Below are 20,743 nucleotides of genomic sequence, written 5' to 3'. Positions count from 1 at the left end.
CCTGTTATTGTGAATGTTGTGAAGTTTTCTCAATAAATGTACACCTTTTTGCCTGAATTGGTTTGTGATCCTTGACATCTTTGGAGCCAAGACCCCATAGGGTCAAAGGTCGTAATACCATGTGAACAGAGTGGTGCAACTCTCCTCTTCCCCCCCCCCCCCCCCCCCCTCGCTCTCTCTCTTTAGCAGGCAACAGCGCCCCTACTGGTGGGCTTTTATTACGCATTTATTTCATATTTACATGTCTTCTGTGGACTCTAACATTACACCTAGCTACATTTGAGCATTTATTTCATATTTACATGTCTATCAGCTCTGACACTTATTTATGCTCTAGTATGTGATTAGTCTGGCTGTGCTATTCACTGTATTATGTATAAACTGTATTATGTGTAGATATAAGAAGAACAAGGATTTCATCCTGTGCTGGAAATCTTTTCAATAAGGACCCCAAACATATGCATTTGGCTAAAGTGTAACATAATGCTTAAAACAAAATATTGTAGTTCAAGGGATATTTTTACTTTAAAATAAACATGATTATTTATTTTTCTTCTTTTAACCCATTTCAACCTGAGACCACATTCTACAAATATCTTCTAAATCCTGACAGTTTTCTGAAAAACCTATGTTTCTATGTCAGTGGTGCTCAACCTTTTCCATGTCAAGGACCCCCAGATTTATCTGTATTTGGCCGCTGACACCCATCTGAAAATATGTAGTTTCAGGGACCCCCCAGAAGCAAAGGTATGAGTTAAAACGTTCATTGTGAAAGAATATATTCAAAGATTTGCTCCACATTTTTTCAAAAATAGCAGACCTACAAGCTCGTAGCGCGCCATCGAGTGGCACGCTATGAGCTTGTAGATTGGCTATTTTCAGCAAGTGTAAAATCAGTCATTACGACGGCATCAAGGCCCGACAAAATACATTTTAGTCAACTAAATCAACTGTAGATTTAGTCGACTAAAATCTTATGTTTAGTAGACTAAAACTAGACTAACACAAACATTCCAGGTGACTAAAATGTGACTAAAACTAAATTAAGTTTCATTCCAAAGACTATGACTAAACTAAAATAGAAATTTGCTGCCAAAAAAATCCACTTAACCATAGTTTTTCCAGTGTTAATTGTTAAATATGTAACAGTACATGGAGTGAGCCATCTCTCTTCCGTTACAATCTGCGGATTATTGATTATTAGCAAAATATGACAAAACAATGCAATTGTGGTGCCCTATGCCAAATCACATGGAATTGCCCAGGCCTTAACAAGAGGCCCATACTGGTAGTTGCTCAGCAAGCAGGCTACGGTCCACGTAGAGTTTATGCTTCCTATCTGAGACACTGGGATGTCAGAGTGGAAGAGTTTGTTAAATTTAATCCTACCAATTAATCTTTCTACGTGGACTCGAAGGTGCGCAATCTCCTGTGTTTTCTTCACCTGTTCCGCTGGCATCTGGCTCTGTTTTGAGAGGAAGGGTGGACGATAAAGTTTACCAGGGATACAGTCTTCTATCAGAAATCCTTTGTCTGCCATTACAGCCATATCCTCTGTCAGTAGGCGTTGGATGCCTGACTGCTTAAACAGTTCTTTGTCACTGATGGAGCCAGCATACAGGGAAGATATAAATGAGACTGCTCCATGCGGTGACATTCCAATCAGACCCTTCAGGGTGGTATGAGACTTGTAGTTGGAGTACAGTTCACTTTGCAGAGGCAGACTTTCTGGCTGTTGGCATCTCAGCTCGGTGCAGTCAACAACTACCTACCAAATCACGTAACATAAAATAATTTTACACACATCAATGTCCTACTGCAACGTTGAGTGATAAGTTAGGTTTATTTGGAATACATTACATATAACACATAGTGTATTTGAGTGATTATGTTTACCTGTGTGTCTGCATATTGGCTCTGCCTGAACTCCCTTGGCAACGCAGCTTGAACTTGCTCTTTAGTCAGCCAGATTTTCAGTGCGCCAAGTAGGAAGTACAGGTAGTGGGTCCATGTTGTGATGATCCGGCTAACTGTAGCTGTGTGGATCCCAAAGCGGTCTGCCAAGTCAGCTTCTGTGGACCCCAGGGCCAGGTACATGAGATAGAGGAACATTTCATCCATAAGAGGAAGAGAATGTCTCTGTAAGACATTGTACAAAACAGATTAGACAATTATGTCATTAATTTCTCACCCACACACACACACACACACACACACACACACACACAATTACTGAATAACTTACTGAATAATTACATGGAAACATTATTTCCTCATTTCTCTGCTGGGCTCTCCGTGCTCGAGTGACCCGGATGATGTTGGCAGTGGATGGTGCAATGAGTTGCCAAAAGGCCATCAGGTGCTCATAGCTAGCAAATCTAAGAAACATTAAGACACAGTCATAAGCAAGGTTTCAATGAATGGCATTTACAGCATCATACATTAGTGAAGTTATTCATATGAAATTGATATGCTTTGTGCAATATTACATTCACCTTGTGAAAACTTTAATTTGTGAGTCTGAGCCTTCAAATCTATGCAGCCCAAACCGAGATTTAATCGTCATGTCCTCGAGTTGCTTCCTCAATTGAAGGTTTTCATCTCTCAATTCATTTGGGCAAAAATAAAACATAGTATGACAGAGCACGTCAGAAATCCTATAAAACTTCAGAGGTTCAGGCAACAGAGCCTAACAGAGCATGGTACAAAACCTTTTGACTCTACACCAGGGGGGCAGTCCGACAGATATTTTGTGAAGCCACTAAGGAAATGAAAGTTCATATAATGGCCTGTTGTGGCGCCATCACTGGACCCAGAAAAACCCATAGCCCCATAGAAGTCCATGTATTTGGGCCCAACTTCACCTAGACTGTATTATCTTAATAAACATGGTCATGAATATTTTCTGCTTCCAGTCACTAGTTTAAAGTCTCATTTCTAATGTCATGATATTCTTTTTGCAAAATTATGGTCCCATTTATAAAAATAATGACCATAAAGTCGCGCATGATCTGAGGGACGAGGGTGTGGCTACCGTTACAGTCTATGAACGGGGTCCCCCACCCACTCGAGTCAAAATAAAAACCAACGAAGAAGAAGGGGGGGGAAGTCCCGCCTCGTTGTCTGGGCCAGCCAATGGGCCAGCTGGCCTGAGCTGGGCCAAAACGGATCTAGAAAGATGGTGACTTCCATTGCAAGGACTGACAGGCTTCATTTTACGTTCATGTTAGACCCGCGGAACGCTTTGTCCATATTTTTTACAGTCTATGCTCTACACCTACAAAACTGGAATGAGAAGATTCCCCTGCCAGCAAGCCAACAGGTGTTACTAACTGCCCCTAATCACTACTGCAGAGTGTGTGATTGGTCAGACACAAAATGGAAGGTCAAATTAATTGAGCTAGGAAAAACATGACATACTTCAAAGCACAATTAAAGCACAGGTAATTAAGACATCACATACTTCAAAGAAGTGCAAGATCAAACTAATTGGGATATCAATCAGAAGTGCAGGATCAAAGGAATTGGGCTGTCAAACAGACATGCTATCAAACAATCAACAATAAAGAATCAAGCAATCAATTACTTCAAAGCATACGGTACTTAAAGCACAGCAAATACAATAACTTAAGCTTTGCCTCCTACAGATTGAATGAATACTTTATTAGACAGAAATGCTAACAGCACGAGTAGTCATACAACTGGTAACCCAAAAATGTCCTGAGGACTTGTTTCCAAATGTGGTCCTGTGTATTCAATCCAGAGACATTTAGACACACAATAATATACAATATTATGCCCTACATCAGCACTAGTAGCAAAGATATATGTAAACAGTTGGGGTGGGGGGATGTCTGGTGTTAAGTTTAGATGTAAATCAGACCAGTTACCTTCAGCACCTCCAGGGTCATCATCGTCAGTCTGATCGGTGCAGTTATCCACTGGTCTCTCTCTCCTCTCCCAAACACTGACACGTTGGCGGACATCATAGCCATTCCATTGGAACAGCACAGGCACTGCTCCCTTTCGGATACGATGGCGTCCACCTGCAGTTGTTACCACATCTTCGGGGAGGAAATGCCTTCTGCACACCCTGCTCTTAGAAGTAACTATGAAGTCATCCCTTTTGATGTTGACAAGCCACCTTGCCCTCAGTTCAGCATCAGCTGGGATGGCATGGAAACTGACCGAACAGACTGAAGCTGATGTAGAGCAAAGAGGGACTGAGCAAAACTCTGCAGAACCACACGCCCTCTTCATATACTTTACAGTGCCTTTCTTCATCCTGGAGCAAAAAAGGAGGCGCATATAGACAATTAGATTTTTATAATGAATCATTCTTTTGTGAGAAACACAAAAATGCTGCATTCTTTAAGTACAGTGTCTTGACCAATACACATATGAGTACATAGAAGCACGGCAGGAATTCATTAAGATGTGGTATGATACAATAATACAAATTAATAAAATAAACATACCTGCCAACACTGTCCTCCTGTATCTGTCAGATGATAATACCAAGGCTACCTGGTTGTGGGTCCCTACACACAGAAACGGGGGGTTATTCAAATTTGAATACAAAAATTCTACAAGACCGCATTGCATTGTGACTTGTTGTGAGCATGTAGATAGCCCACTTTCACCTTTTGTCATGCAATAATAGTATGTAGACCTTATAATATGCAAAAATAATAAACTACAGAGTGTTTGTACAGATAAATACATTGATCTGTGATCAGATGCAGGCATTGGTGGAAAAAGCAGACATACTGAACATATTTGGCATAACATTATAAACGTTATGCTGAGGGTTGGGCACACAATCATCATCATCATCATTCATCATGATGAATTGAAAACGGTGGACCCTCTGGTAAACAAGTGTCGTCCACTCACAGTTAACAGTTGTTGTATTGAGTTGTGCTTGAATGTACTGTAATTATGCAAACTGTTAATACATATTTCAATCAATCATCATCATGTAGCCTACCATGGATGTTCACATGTATACTTTATTAAGACATATCCATGTAGCATGGCATAGCACAAGTCTACTTTAATTAGACGTGCGTACATCAGGGTCCCCCATTTAATATTGAGCATTTGAGTTAGCAGTAGTATAATGTAACTCCTAGAGTTATGAATAATGTATGTGGAGCACAGACAGGTGTAGCTGCCCTCGATGTGAAAGAATAAGAGTGGGATTGGTCTCAACGGGTGTTTTTATTTCCTTTGGAAGTATGGATTGTACACCGTGAAAACTATGGAAAGATTGAGAATAAATACAAATGTTTGAAATTAACATTTCAAACATTTCATAGTTTCATTCAACAATAAAAGCAGTGCATTTGAATAATCACGTTAGTACAATTCAACAATAAAATACTTTATAGTAGATTATAATTCAGTGATTCAGTAAGTAGCAAAGGCATTTAACATAGAAACCCAAACAGGCATAACGCAAAATGAACCAAAACAAAGCATCGTAGACCCAAACAAACAAACAAAAGCAATTAAGCCCAAAGTAAAAAATAAACGAAAACCCAAAACAAACAATCCTATACCTTGCTCCGGCTATCGAGGGGCTAACAAGTTGTTGTACAGGAAATACGTAGGCTGCGACCATGACACCGCTACGGAATCGGTCTATACGTCTACGCATCTCACGCATCTCACGCATCTCACGCATCTATGCTACGCACACGCACAGGCCGTCTGTCTCAGTGTCTCTCCTGTCACTGTCTGACTGTGGACTGTGTGAATGAAATGGGCGGTGCGTGAAGCGAGCGGTTTTAGGTACGTGCCTGTGCGGTGACAGGTCACTTCAAAATAAAAGGTAAACCAAACGTACAAGAAGTGTCAAAATAAAATATATCCCAAAGCAATGTACCGGTAAATAAACAAATCAACCTCAAACCAAAATAATTGAAGTTAAACCCAGCAAGTGTCCCCGGCAGTTACAATAGGGATATATTTAATGGCCATATAGAGAGATTGGCTTCAGACGGAGCTAATCTGTGATGCTAATGATCATGATGATGATGCTAATGTTGTGTTGTGTTCTTTGTCATTATCAAACGAGTCTAGGTCTAACAAACGCGATGGTGACACAATTTAATTGATATGTCTCCTATAATGATATGCTGTATATGCACAAACAAATGTGATTAAACCAGCAAACTGTGCCTTGCTCTAACAGTAAACGTTTTTTTTATACATTAAATAAAGCCCCAAAAGCTTAAAAGACACCACTGATAAAAAACACTTAACAAACGTTAGCTTATTAAACAGATTGTAGCATAATAAAATAATGTTTACCTTAGAATTTAGCTGTGTGCATAGCCATTCGCCTGCCCTACAGTGTTGAATCCACATCAATTCTATTTGGAAATAAACACACGATAAAACAATTCCGATAAAAACGAAATGTATATTAATGAACCATACAAATAAAAGTTATTTTTAAACGTAATTAATACATTTACGAGTGACGAGAAAATAATATAATTTACCTTAGAAAACGAACGGAATCAATGCAATGTGGATAGGGCGGAAGTAAACACAGGGGCCTCTATTCCAACAGGAAGTACCCCTTAGTGTCTCGCCGCCGCCAGCGACCTACATTGTGCAAAGGGAGAAAGACGGCAGTTAGAAGAAGATGGCGGAGGCCGAAGTAGAGTCACTCAATGAGAAAGCGAAAGTTTACTTTGAAGGTAATTGCTGCGGGATACCGATACCACTTCAACCGTATAATTATACCATTATACCATTATAAACATTGCATAAACTCTACATAAAGCACGTATTAACTCTACATAAAGCACGTATTCGCTGAAACGGAATGAAACGAATATTCCCGAAAGTCACACAATTCGATAGGCCCCACATGTCTGCAATGTCTTCCTTAAGATAGAAGAAGTACGTCAACTGCATGGAACTCCAACATGAGCCACCAACGCGTGTTGTAACTTATAAAAGGATGATTTGTACAAACATCATTGTGTTCACCTGGAATGTTACGTTAATATGTCATATCCACTTAAATGGTGTGGTCAGTTTCAGCCTGAAGACTTTTAAAGGAAGACCATTTCCCACCAATGTCGTGGTGTTATGTTAAGTGTTATAGCACTTAAGTCTTAAGCCCTAATCATACATACAGCATAATGTAGCAGTTTAACTGAGAATCTAAATAAATGACTAAGTACTTACTGTATATTAGGTCACCGTTCCACACTCTCCTCGTGGATGAGGATTGGGCTATTAGTACTGGTTGAAAGGATGCTGACTTGCAGATACGGCACTTAATCCTTATATATACTGCGTTGCATGACAAATTGCTAATCTTCTAAACTAAATCTACAAGCCAATCAACAAGCTCACAGTGCATCGCAAACTACATTTTGAAATTGTTTGAATTTTTGGCTGAGCAGTTTGAAAACCAAAGTTTGTGTTTGCTGGACAGTCTCCACGAGATCAGTACCTCTGTGAGACGTCATTTCTTTTTTCACCCCTTTTTCATTCATACCGTAAGATATACTGTATGGTGAGTGACTAATATGTGCCAGTGGTAATGAACACTGAATCCGATGCAGCCGACGCAGCCGCAGTTTTTAGCCGTTTCTCCTGCTCAAAATGGTATAAAGTAGTATGATTGGGAGTTTAGAAAACATTAATCCAAGCTCACGCTTGGTTTTTTGCACATTTCACTGGCACTGGCCTTACTATCCCACCTAGGGTAATGGGAGGGAACGTTAGAAATAGAAAGGGAAAAAAAGTTAGAAATAGAGAGATGATGTTGGTCTGTCATTATTGAATAATCCACTGAAAGTTATCGAACAATCCACTGAAAGCAATTCATTAAAACGCAGGCTACCCTTTGTTAGAAAACTTGATGATTTGCTCTTTCCAACAATGATTATGACTGTTGTTTGTTTCGTTTTTTAGATAAGGACTATGACAATGCAATCAAATGCTACACGGAGGCTCTGGAGCTCAACCCAAACAATGCCAAATTCTACTGCAACCGCAGTTTTGCTTACCTGCGCAAAAAGTGCTACGAGGACGCCCTGGCCGACGCCACTAAGGCCCTGGAGGTCGACAAGAACTACATCAAAGGCCATTACCGACGCGGCACCGCCAACATGGCACTGGGCAACTGCGAGGCGGCACTAAAAGACTTCAAGACGGTAAGAAGCCCAGTTTGTGCCAGTGCGGTCCACTTGCAGTGGTAAACTAATAAACCACCATAACATAAATCACATTAGTTGTATAACCTCACAAAACATACAAAAGACCCCACATGTACTTGTCTTGAAAGTTTAGAGAAAATGATATGAAAGAGGACGTAGATAATATACATCGACAGGTGCCTGGGTGCTGGGCTAAAGATATACAATGGTCTATATATCTATTTCATTCTTCTGCAAAATATCTGCTTTGATTTTTAGACTTAGAATATGATATTGTTGCTGTTAGGCAGAAACCATATCTCCACATTTTTACTTTGTGTTTTAGTTTAGTTTTTGTAAATTAATGACCTACTTGCTCGTATTGTCAAAGCTTGTAATAAACGATTTACAAGCTCGAAAATGCATTTTGAGCTTGTTTATCCGCTATTTTAGTGATATGAGGTTTCCAGCCAACAGAGAAGATATTTTATGGTATATTTAATAGAATACTTGTATGATTGAAATGGTAAGCATAACATTGTTTACTTCAGGTTCTGTTGTAGCCTGTTAATTTGTTAGTGAGTTATTCCCTTGTTGTGGTCATCAGGTAGTGAAGTGAGTTATTCCCTTGTTGTGGTCAACAGGTATTGAACGCAAAGCCCAACGACAAGGACGCCAAGATAAAGTACCAGGAGTGCAAATCTAGCGTGGAGCGTAAGTGGTGCTATCGTATAATTATGTAGTGACTGCAGTGCATACTATGCTACTAATTGTTAATTAAGTAGCCTGAAAGTACCCAAGCTTTCCAAGGACTTGAGGGGCAGGTTCAAACTAGCGCTGGAAACTGACGCCGGCTCCCTATTGGTACACCAAGCTATAAAATGGCACATCTGTACGATTTATATTGGAATTTTGTGACAACTCAACCTAATACAATTACACAGTCAAGATAATAGTTCCAGTGTGATTGTTCCGTTTAACCACACTTTTTATTTGAGTTCACTCAATTCTAATACTGTACATTTGGCGTCGTGTTTCATGTTGCATATTATAATTCTGCATCATTACAAGAATAGTACAAAGGCTTTATGCAAGCATTCAAAACCTTTTTCAGTCTTGGAAACTACTTTTTACTACATGAACTATTTTCAGCTTCAAATGATATGGCATCATGATACTAATCCCATGTATTCTTTTTTTGGTGTGCATCTCTGTGTGTGTGATCTTGTAATGCAGCGATTGAGGAGGCTGCCAAACTGGAAGAGGGGAAGGTAACATTGACGTTCATGAAGGACATGATGACATGACCATAGTACTGATAAGCTTATTTGGAATTATAATGTCATGTCCAAAATGCAACATCTGAATACATTCAGCACTGTGGTTGTAGTTGGCAAGTTGTGTCAGAGGATGCGAGTACAGACCATTGATATGCTTGTACACTACAGACTCAATGCTGACTTACTGTATTTGTTTATTTTTGTTTAAGTTGGTGTCTTTGCAGTTAAACACGGATGCATGGAACGCTCGTACCCTTGTTGTCCTCCAAGGCCTCCCAGGCAGTTGTAAGAGCCATGTGGCCCGTGCCATAGAAAAAAAGTTCGAAGGCATTTGCCCTGTCTCTGTCTTATACGCAGAGCACCACATGAAACCTGAAAACTCAGTTGTGGAAGGGTACAAGATACTGGATGACCTTGTGGTTGCCAAATGCAGCGCAAAAGGAACCCTGGTGGTAGTGGTGGATGACGCTAATCACACCAAAAAGCGGCAGACCCACCTGGGGAAGATTGCAAAGCAACATCAGCTAATGGTCGTGTTTTTGGAGCCTCGCACCAAGTGGAAGCATGAATTACCCAGGAAGCTAGATCAGAAGAAGACCCAATTCGAAGCAATAGACGTCATATTAGAGAGAACTAGTCTTCCTCTTTTCTTTGGCTGGATTCTGCCCGACTCCGCCCAGGACATGATCAACCAAGTATTCATGGAATTACTGAAACAACTGGAAGAAAAAAGAGAAAAAAGAGAGAAAGCATGCAAATCCATTGGTGAGTGAAGTGAGTGAATTTAATAATGCACAAATTTGTTAGGGAAAAAAATGTTTAATAGCAGCCAAAGTAAATGACTGATTACAGATTACCTTGTTGCAGGTGTTTATTCGCGGGAAGTGTCAGTTTATGAGAAATATTTCCAGTCCGAAGACTCTCTCCATTGCACCACCAAATTCTGTGACTATGGCAAAGCTGAGGGAGCAAAAGAATATGCAGAACAAGAGGTAAGTGTAAAAAATAGAAACATCTTGTCCTCAATTCAAACTTTATTAAAGTTTAACATTTGAACAAGAATCTGAGTTGAGTGTGTAAATATATGGCTGGGACTTTAACAGATTCATTTAGATTATTAATTACAGAAACAATAACAATTTTTTTTAACACATTTTAATCAAGCTTCGTTTTTGCACCATGGAACCTTTCTCACTGGAGGAATTTCAGGTGTACCGATCATACCGGTGCACGCAATGAGAGAATAAGCTATTCAGACTGCTTTGCTTATCCAGTGGATAGAAAATGTGTGTGTGTGTGTGTGTGTGTGTGTGTGTGTGTGTGTGTGTGTGTGTATATATATATATATATATATATATATATATATATATATAAATATTTGTTGCGATTAATGCCTCAAATTAATTGGATTCAGTTTTTTTTAAGTCTCAGCCTATATGTGTCAATTTGTTTTGGATTTGAACTGACACTTTATCTCTGCCTCTCCATCTACTCTAGGCTGTTACAAGGCTCTATGGTTCTACATCTGAGCTGAGGATTGAGGCCCTCCATATCACACGTCGTGGTACTGTTGTAGCCAGAGTGAATCTCTCTAAACAACAGGTCACGCTCTGGCCTAAGGACAACTCCACGCTCGCCTACGTCACTCTGGGCTGTGCCAATGAAGAGGAGGAGCCAGCTGAAACGGCCAATGATCTACTTGCAATGCAGGATGCAAAGACCTGGGGGCAAATATATGCACATCAGCACCGGAATGTGATGCCGTTGGATGGCCGCAAGCACCTGCGTCCAAAGTATCCAAGTGATGATTCGGACCTGGGGTATCTGGACCATTACCCGGAAGACGGCTGGCGTCTTTGCCTGCATAATCCCATTTTTGTTCCGGTCATCTTCACTAGCGTGTACAAGACCAAGAAGTTTGACCAGGCCATAAAGAAGAAAACGGGGTTCTTCAGTTAAACGGCACAGGTGGGGTGTGTCGCTCAGGATGAATGGTGTAATAGGAATTGGGTTAATTTGGAGGGTTTGTGTTATTTTAGGGCTTCTGTTACAGCCTACCCTAAACCCACAAGGCGTGTGCCTTTTTACTGTTTATTTGCACCACAATCCAAGATGCCGTCAACCCACTTAGGTAAAAATTGATCAGTAGCTTACCACAATAAAACCTGTATCTTACCACATATAAATGTGCCACAGTTTCAATACCTTGCAATTTGCTTAGGTCTCATAAGATGCAGTGCTAAACAAAGGTAGTACAGCCTCCCTTCCTCATCTTTATAATTCCTGTCTGAGCCTAGATTTCCCCTCTATAAATGGTAGCTTGTTCAGTATTCATTTACGCGAGTGATTAGGTACTTACTATTTCATTACATGCAGCAATCTTCATTGTATTTTCGGCTTAAATGCACATTTTCTCACCTGTTAAAAGTATGTTTGCCTCACTCACAGAGATCTGTTCCTGTGGTTTTGGTGAGTTGATGTTCAGCTGTTTTGAGCAACTGTCTTGTTGTAGCATATGGGCCAAAGGTATGTAATTAAGTGTACTGGAATGAATGTTATAATATAAGTCTTTCCTTGTAAATTCTTTGCACTGTGCACTCTTGAAAGGGAGACTGCTGATGAGTTTAGCGTTTGTTTCATTACCTTGCACTTGGTACTTATCAGATGCTGTGAATCCAAGTCCACATTTTGCAATCCTACTGCGCAAAACTCATTGATCCATTTCATCCTCTTTGAACAACACTGCATTTATTGCATTTTATCCACATAAAATGACAGTCCCCCCCCCCCCCCCCTTTTTTTTTGTTTGTTTTGTTGGTAGGGCAAGTTGTGCTTGTGTAGCTCTTATGAACCACTATTTTTGTACACTTAATAAACGGTATGCTTTTCTCCAAATTGAATTAGGTGATTTGTCATTCTTGCCTGATGTCCTTTGAGTTTTTTTGCTTGGCATGCTGACCGATAAGAACATGTTGTGTTCCTCTTCAGTTTATGTTGCAAACTGAAAACACTTGTCTATACTCTATTTTGTTAAGTGGTTAAACCAGCAGATGGCACTCCTCACTGGTACACCGGTAGCCGGGGAACAGGTTTTCTACTATCTCACATGATCCTGTGAAAGTAATATATTCTATGCTATTCTATTCCATCTATTAAACCCAGGCACAACTCCTCCCAATTTATGTGGACACGTTTTACTGATTACTGCAACAGTCTAGACTGGATTCACTGTCAATACCCTTGCTGATAAGGACCTGACACATTTTATAATCCTGCATGTCATCCAGTTGGTAACTGCCAGAAATTGATATCTGGCCATGTTTGATTAAGGGACTGAACAGCTGTGCATGCTCCAACACATTTTTGAAACAATTAGTAATTTTTTGTGTGCTAGTCTAATAAGAACCAACATGTATATTTTCTATTCATAAAAACTATTCTAAATTTGATATTGGCTAATTCTCTCAATGTGCATTTTTATCCAATCTTTTTAATGGAGTCCCATACACTACAGTTCATCACTGTCATCTGTGGAGGTATGACCTTTAAGAAATAATGGCCATATGTAATATAACTGTAGGGTTCTCGATCATTAACGGGATATTCAGGTGGCAGCTTAAATATATCAAGTGAATGTGAAATTGTTAATACGGCATATGTATTAATGATTATGTTCATTCTATTAAGTCTATAAACCATGAACTTCTATTGTGTATGAATATAATATAGTACAGCGATCAACACTAATCTCTGAACGTGCATGTGTTTGGCAATGCACATCCTAATCTGTACAGTTACTAGTAATAAAATTGTAACAGTGTAGAGACTAATTAATGGCAGTGAACTTGTGCTTGGCAAAATCATACGTGCGCCGTAGAAGTTTAAAGTCATAGGGAATGGTTCAGTTCTTGGTATGATCAGGACTATTGTATAGTCATTGGTAGCTCTGGTCCATTCGATTCTGCGAATTTCTGCCCTGCAGTAAGGCTATGCGACTTACCGGTTTAAATCTCAAATCAAAATCAGATCAGCCTCTCTTTAGTGGAAATCTCACGAACGTTTGACCTACTCACCAATACAAACACGGGTTGTGTCAATAGAAAGCCTACTTTCCTTAGTAGACACACTCTGAGCCCCCCCACCACACGTATAAACGGTACTTTTTGGCCAAAAAGTGATTTTTATTTTTTGAGCGATCAAAAAAGGGTGTAACGCAGAAACCTGTGGCCTGTAGAATGATGTTTGATGACGCTGTTTGATGACGTTGCATATAGTGGGCCTAATGGTCTGCATTTATTCCTATTTGGAGGGGGGTGGGGGTGTGGGAGAGACAGAGTTTGGTTGTAAACACGCGGTACACTCAGCCTTTTATTGATTTCTTGTTCTAACCTTAAAGCCATCAGTGAGTTATAGACGTGTTGTTATGTGGCTCAGCGACCAGGTGAGTCACCGATAATCTCGCTCAGAGAAAGTGAACACTCTTCCTAATACTTGTACAAGCTAAAGAAGGTCATGATGAGTCACAGCTGGTCTGTCTAGCACCACTTTGGGATGTCCCTCTGTGAGTCAGGCCGGCCTGGGCTGGGCTGGACTCTCTCCTGTCACACGTCTGTCTATATGAACTCATTTAAATGCCCCCACAGATTAAATGAGTTATTATGTTAATGTGGTGATGAAGTTTTGTCTGGTCTTTGGTTTGGATTTCACAATCAAAATATATTGTTTGACATGCTATAAAGGCAGTGCAGTTCCATCACTTTTTTGTTTAACTCAACAAAGATTGGGCTAAATACAATATAACTCGTGTACAATTGTGGTGGTTGTATTTTGCCTCCCTGCTCTCCTATTGAGACATTTAGATTGTGTCAAAGGTCATGTCTCACCTAGAAACAGGAATTACGAATTCTGACCTGATGGTCAAGATTAAATTTATCCCCTGAGCAAGGCAGGCTCTATTAGCACTTGCCGAGTCCAGGGTAGAAGAGGGAAGTTGCATATTGCAGCTTTCATTTATACTTATTTGTGCACAGAAAATAGACGAAATAGCTCATGTTGAGAGCATATCGATTGGCTGTTTTCAAATGACTTCTTAAACAGTACTATTCAATAGCTGAAGAAGTCATTCAAAAACAGTTGATAATAAGATAACGTGAGCTATTTGGGATGTTTTCAGCGCACAAATAAGTGCACATGCCCACCATGTCAACAGCAATATAGACTATTTATAGTTGAGCTAAAGCTACAACGAGTTTGTATTGACACTGAGTGAAGCCAGATGTCAAATACATAAAATAAATGTGTTCATGACATTGGAGTGTTTGTTCTTGATTGATTGTTCCATGTTTGATTTTTTATAAAATTTTATAAAAGGAAATAAAATGCTAAAAACACAAGTTATTCAATAACATATTATAGTACAGTGTCAAAGGAATTCAAGGTCAAGGAAAATGGAACAAGTAATTATTATCCATCAATGAAACAGACGATATAACATCATACTGATGCTTGTACACAGTAAAATCCTCAGTATTAATTTAAGAGAGTTAAAATAACTCTTTCACCATTGAATCAAGATGAAACGGAATCCCTTTATAATAACATGTTATTGATTATGGGTCTAATTAGTTACCGTAGTCAAATTACTTGGGTCTTCGTTTAGGTCGACTTTACTGGCCCCCCAGACTTAGGATTGAGAAATATGATGTAATTTATACTTCATAGCATGAGGGGAAGTGTGTTTCTGGGCTATATCAAACAGGGTATATGGAATGCCAAGTGTGTGCGTGTGCCAAGTGTGCGTGTGTGTGTGTGTGACGTGTGTGTGTGTGTGTGTGTGTGTGTGTGTGTGTGTGTGTGTGTGTGTGTGTGTGTGTGTGTGCGTGCATGTGTGCGCATGCGTGTGTGTTTTGTGTGTGTGCTGGTGTGTGTTTTGGTTGTGGGTATGAAAATGGGTCAAAGGAGAAGGGACAAAGTCTTGACAAATTACATAATAAGAATAATTATTTAACAAAACCGTATAAAATGAACACAATATAATCAACTCAGAAACAGCATTTTCTATTTTGCCTTTAGTGAACGTGTTCTGCTGCTTTCACACTGGCAGACATAAAGATTCAAAGATACACATAGCATTATTAACGTTGTATGTTTATAGCTTTGTATGCTGGGTGCTCACACTGCTCAGTGGGTTCTCAACCTTTTAAAATTGGGAATGGTGGATTTATATCGCGCCTTTATGCTTTCTTTACATAGTTTGGCAGCCAACAGGCTTCTTTTGTGCAAAGTGTAAAATGTGGTAGGCCTATATCTTATTGGCCTAAAGTATTGTCTATCGCCTACAGTTCTAATTCCAAAAAGCTTATCTTATAGGTACTATTAAAGCTTTTCTACAATATTTTGTACAATTTTGGTACAATATTTGTACCTGAGAGTGAAGTAAATGGCCGGACACGCACACACGCACGCGTCCGTCTCTTTTTTTAGGTTAGTTTTTGGCTTTTCTGCCTTTATTGATTGTTTGTGTGGAGTGGAGATTGCAGGAAAGAGGGAGAGAGAGAAGGGGATAGACATGCAGCAATGGTCGTCATTAATTGAACGGGACTCGTCCACCTGTAAATGTCCCCCAACTATTATTCTATGCAAATGACAGAAAGTGGCATATATACCAAACCCTATACCAGAAGAAGTATAAGTATCACTGTCATACAGTATGTCCAAAATGTGTCCCCCCTGTTACAGTGTAAATGGATATGGGAAAAGTGGAATAATGCATTAAGCTGGACAAATGTTTTTTCTGACAGCTGAACATGCCCTCTTTAAGAAAGAAAGAAGTTCTATGTGACAGACATGCGACACATTGTGAGCTTGTACATTGGCCACTTTCAAATGGCCGAAATGGTTAGGGATGAAGTGGTTACTTTATGTCTTGTAATAATAATCTAAATCTTCAATGTAACTAATAACAAAAGATTTCAAATAAATGTAGTGGAGTAAAAATACAATATTTGGCTCTGAGATGTAGTGGAGTAGAAGTAAAAGTATTGAAAATTGGAAATACTCAAGTAAAGTACAAATACCTCAAAATTGTACTTAAGTACAGTACTTAACAGTAATTGTACGTAGTTACTTTCCACCACTGATTTTATTATTTATAATTATTTTTATTCTCATAGAACAGTATTAAATAGCTGAAATGAATATCAAATATTGTCGACATGCTAGTCTGATGAGAATTCTGATTGGCTGCCCCGTCTCTACACAAACAGACACTTTTAATGATACAGATATTTGAAAGTTAAATGGATGTGTTGATTTACATTTCATAGCACAATTCTGGAGTTAAGGCCGCTGGTAATTAACTGATAATTGATCAGTTCTTGTTTTTAAGTGAAATATCCACATGGCTGAATGGAGTGTTCCTGAGATCAGTTCACATATTATTTGCATAATATTTTTACCTAAAAACAAATGCTTATTGGATACACTTGCTTTCGGTTGGAAATGAGTGTATATAAATGTATCTTGAATTTATTTCAATTTGACCGTTATAGCTTCACATGTTTACACTTTCAACATTGAACCTTTCATTAACAGAATTTTCCAAATATTTTTTGAGCCCCTCCTATGCCCAGCTTTGTGTTTGTGTGTACCAAATTTGAGATGATTTGATTGGCCAGCTTTGTGTGTTTTTGTACCGAATTTGAGATGATTCGATTGGCTGAGCACAGAATGTGATGTATGACGATATAAGAGAGCTCCTCACTGTTTAAGTTTTTTGTATTTAATGGTTTTTTAGGGTGCAAACCAAAATCAACATGAATAAAATCACACTTGTGTGAAGTGAGCAGTGCCTTAATATCATGATGATCACAAAGTTATTATATGTCTATATACAGGTCATATAGGTAAAAAAGAATAAGGATGGCAATGTTGCCTTGTTCGTAATAGACAACAGATCAGATCAGAATCATCTGCTGGAACTAACTTCCTGTTCCTCTACTTGACCCTACCTCCCTCCCTTTTGCATTGATGAGAACCTTAATGGCACCGGTGGAGTCGGCGGAGACAAGAACCTCTGTGTAGTCTGTTGTCTTTAGGGTCCCTGCAGGCGTAACAGTCTCAGAGTCTTCAGAGTATGTGCTCTTAGATTCTGCGTCCTGTGGGACAATGAGGCCGGGGTGTGGTGCGAAGATGGCAGAGGTGACCACTATATTGTGAGCTTTAATCCCTTCCCAGAAGTCATTGCGGTCTCGTCGCACAGAGGCGAGTTTCCTGGAGTTGTGGTAAGTGCTCCAGATGTACACGTATTTGTCCTCGGAGCCACTGACAACTAACGAGTAGTCATGGCTAAAGCTGGCCTTGATCTGCCGGGTGCTACTGTTGTTGGCATATCCCTTGTACTTCATCAACAGGGACATGTCCCGCAGGTCGTACAGGCGAATGCGTGAGTCGTTTGACGTCACCAGAATCTTATTCTCCCCCACGAGAGGCTCTATTCCAGTGATTTTAGGGCCATTGATACTATGGCCAGTGATTGTACGGCCAGTCACCAAGTTAATCTGAGTGTGGTATTTGAGGTTCTCAGAGTCATAAAAGATGCAGCGGCCGCCGATGGTGCCGACGATGGCATACTTCCCGGTTTCACAGAAGCTGACGGCGGTGATGCACTGTGATTTATTGGAGGCCTGCACTTCGTTCCACCGCTCCACCTTCTTGTCTATGATGCTCCAGAGAAGCAGCTTCCCGTCCCGAGAGCCACTGAGGAAGAGGCTTTGCTCCCTGGGATGGAAGGCAATGCCTGTGACGTCATTGTGCTTGAAGAACCACAGACAATCTCTCCTGGATATGTGCCACAGTCCAACTGTCCCATCTTTGGAGGAGGAGAGCAGGAGATAGTCCTTTGACCAGGAGAGGTCCAGGATGTCGGACGTGTGACCTTTGTACTCGCAGAAGGGGACTTGGCAGAAGGGAGCATTCCTGTCCTCCATGTCAGGGTCTTCTGGCGTACAGGCTGTAATTTCCGAGTCCGATTTAGATAAGCATGAACTTTTCTGAGAGGGCGAAGGTGACACAAAATCTTCAGTGTTGTTCTTCGGCCTCATATTGTTGAAATGGTCAAAGGCAGTCTTCAGGACCCAGATGCGCACCACTTCGTCCTCGCCGGCTGTCGCCAACAGCCTCCCACATAGAGAGAACTTCATAGCCCACACAGCCCCCATGTGCTCTCCACTAAGGTCCTGGACGACCTTGATCTGATCAAATTTGAAAGGACCCTCGAAGCTGTGCGATGCCTTGAACTTGGCTGGCCCGACGTATGGCTTATCCTCATCCTCCTGGTCGGGATGGAACACTTCGTGAACACTCTTCACCTTACTGACGGCCTTCTCTCCATACTTCTCGGCCAGCTGCTTGGCCCCCTTCACAGACCTCCCCAGGAACTCCTTCAGTTGGGCCGTATTAGTGGCTGACGTCTCTCCGTACCTTTCAGCCAGGTGCTTGGCGCTGGTCACTGACTTCTCCATAAACATCTTCAGATGAGTTTTTTTCTGTTTGAGCATTCCTCCATCTGTGTCTGTCACTGGAGCTACCGCCTTATCGTCGTCATCTAATCGCTGTTGTTCTTGTTCTTCATTGTCTCCTGACTGCAGGGAATCATCGTGAACACTTTTCACGTTATTGACAGCCTTCAGTTCATACTCCTCAGCCAGATGCTTTCCCCCCTTCACAGGCCTCCCCACAGACTTATCATCATCATCTGATTGTTGTTGTTCCTCTTCATGTTCTTCCTGTTCTACTTCTAGTTCTTGTTCTTGGGGTGATTGGGCTGCACCATCATGGAACCTCTTCACCTTGTTGATAGCCATCTCTCCATACTTCTCAGTCAGATGCTTGGCCTTCTTCACAGACTTTCCTATGAATTTCCTCACCGTTGTTTTCTGTTTGAGTTTCCCTCCATCTGTGTCTGTCAGTGGATCCACCACCTTGTGATCATCATCATCATCATCATCATCATCATCATCATCATCATCATCCTCATCATCATCATCATCATCATCATCATCATCATCCTCCTCATCATCATCATCATCTGTATGTTTTTGGTCACGGAAACCCTTCACCTTGTTGATGGCCTTCTCTCCATACTTCTCGGCCAGATGCTTAGCCTTCTTCACAGACTTTCCTATGAACTTCTTCATCTGGGTTGTTTTTTGTTTCAGTTTTCCTCCATCCGTGTCTGTAACCGGAGATTCCACCTTGCCATCATCATCCCCTGACTGTTGTTGCTGAGACTGTTGGAGTCGCTGCGATTGGACTGCATCACTGCGAACACCCTTCATCATAGTGATGACCTTATCTCCACACTTCTCGGCCAGATGCTTGGCGCCCTTCACAGACTTCACCACAGTCTTCTTCAACTGCTGTTTCAGTTCACTTCCGTCGGTGTCTGTCTGTGACGCCTTATCGTCGTCTGACAGGTGTACGCTATTGGTGCTGTATTCCCTGGTCCTCTTCATGATGTGCCGGGTCAGTGGGTGGATTCCTGAAGGGAGATTCTCCACTGCCTGGATCAGGGGAATCTCCTCCCCGGTGTCCAGATTCTTGATCATCTCATTTGACAGAATCTCTTCGTCTGTCGGCTCTCTGTCGGGGCTGGATGAGCATGGACGAGGTCGGCCTGGGGCGTCAGTCCCACTGGAAAAGGACACTTGCTCCCCATTCTCTCCCTGTGTGGTCACCACCTTCTTGTCTCTGCTGGTGGCACTGGTGAGATCCAGGGAGTGCAGGAGATCCTCTATACTGGTGGGGGGCAGCAGACCGGATGGTTCCGGTGATTCGACACCAGCGTCTCTAGGAGCGGTCTCTTCTTTCCTCCTCATCAATGGTTCCACGGATGAGACGTTCTGTTATTTTGCGTTCTGGAAATAGTTTTGAATCGACTTTGCTGGAGCTACTGTGTATTTCTATCAATCGGTTCGGCCACATTATCTTTGCCAAGGATGAGGCAGGAAGTGGTGGCTGCAATTATGCTGGGTTTTGTATGGCCGATATGATGTGTTTCCCACAAGCCCATATAAGGGAGATCGACTTTCGCAATAATGCCCCCTTTCAAGGCCAACAATTGACCTTGAAATCTAGCATCATCAGTGACATCAGCAAGGTTTACACTGCCCACAGCCGCGCACCAGATTATTCTCCAGATATGGGCATGTTCTCATACCCAGACCCAGAGATGTAGAGAGGTTTGGTGTTGAGTAGAGCATATGAGAGGCACATATTGCGAGCGTAGTGGGGAGC

General features: G+C 41.0%; 2 protein-coding genes across 2 annotated transcripts; both read right to left on the bottom strand.

Annotated features, from left to right (window-relative positions):
* Positions 1-585: 585 nt before the first annotated feature.
* LOC308320987 (uncharacterized protein) lies at positions 586-5,621 on the bottom strand. The gene is made up of 6 exons (XM_080771744.1): positions 5,565-5,621; positions 4,479-4,541; positions 2,496-4,285; positions 2,246-2,378; positions 1,897-2,139; positions 586-1,768 (listed from the first exon to the last, which is right to left on the bottom strand). The coding sequence occupies exons 3-6, from the start codon at positions 2,630-2,632 to the stop codon at positions 1,238-1,240; spliced, it is 1,044 nt and encodes a 347-aa protein (XP_080627870.1). The 5' UTR covers positions 2,633-4,285; positions 4,479-4,541; positions 5,565-5,621; the 3' UTR covers positions 586-1,237.
* Positions 5,622-17,427: 11,806 nt separating this feature from the next.
* On the bottom strand, positions 17,428-20,325 carry LOC308321860 (WD repeat-containing protein 44-like; the record flags this gene model as incomplete). The annotated part of the gene is made up of 3 exons (XM_080772952.1): positions 17,428-18,816; positions 19,567-19,731; positions 19,930-20,325. The coding sequence occupies 3 exons, from the start codon at positions 20,323-20,325 to the stop codon at positions 17,428-17,430; spliced, it is 1,950 nt and encodes a 649-aa protein (XP_080629078.1).
* Positions 20,326-20,743: the final 418 nt, after the last annotated feature.

Source organism: Protomyctophum bolini (assembly GCF_963924005.1).
Source record: "Protomyctophum bolini genome assembly, chromosome: 9".
Taxonomy (NCBI): domain Eukaryota; kingdom Metazoa; phylum Chordata; class Actinopteri; order Myctophiformes; family Myctophidae; genus Protomyctophum; species Protomyctophum bolini.
Note: the sequence above shows the minus strand (reverse complement) of the source record. Positions and strands in the feature narration are given on the sequence as shown.

Coding starts and splice junctions, on each gene's coding strand:
- LOC308320987 (XM_080771744.1), bottom strand. CDS start 2,632: ATGTTTTATTTTTGCCCAAATGAATTGAGAGATGAAAACCTTCAATTG. Junction 2,140..2,245: donor TGTTTCCATGTAATTATTCA/GTAAGTTATTCA, acceptor AATGTCTTACAG/AGACATTCTCTTCCTCTTAT. Junction 1,769..1,896: donor GCCAATATGCAGACACACAG/GTAAACATAATC, acceptor GTGATTTGGTAG/GTAGTTGTTGACTGCACCGA.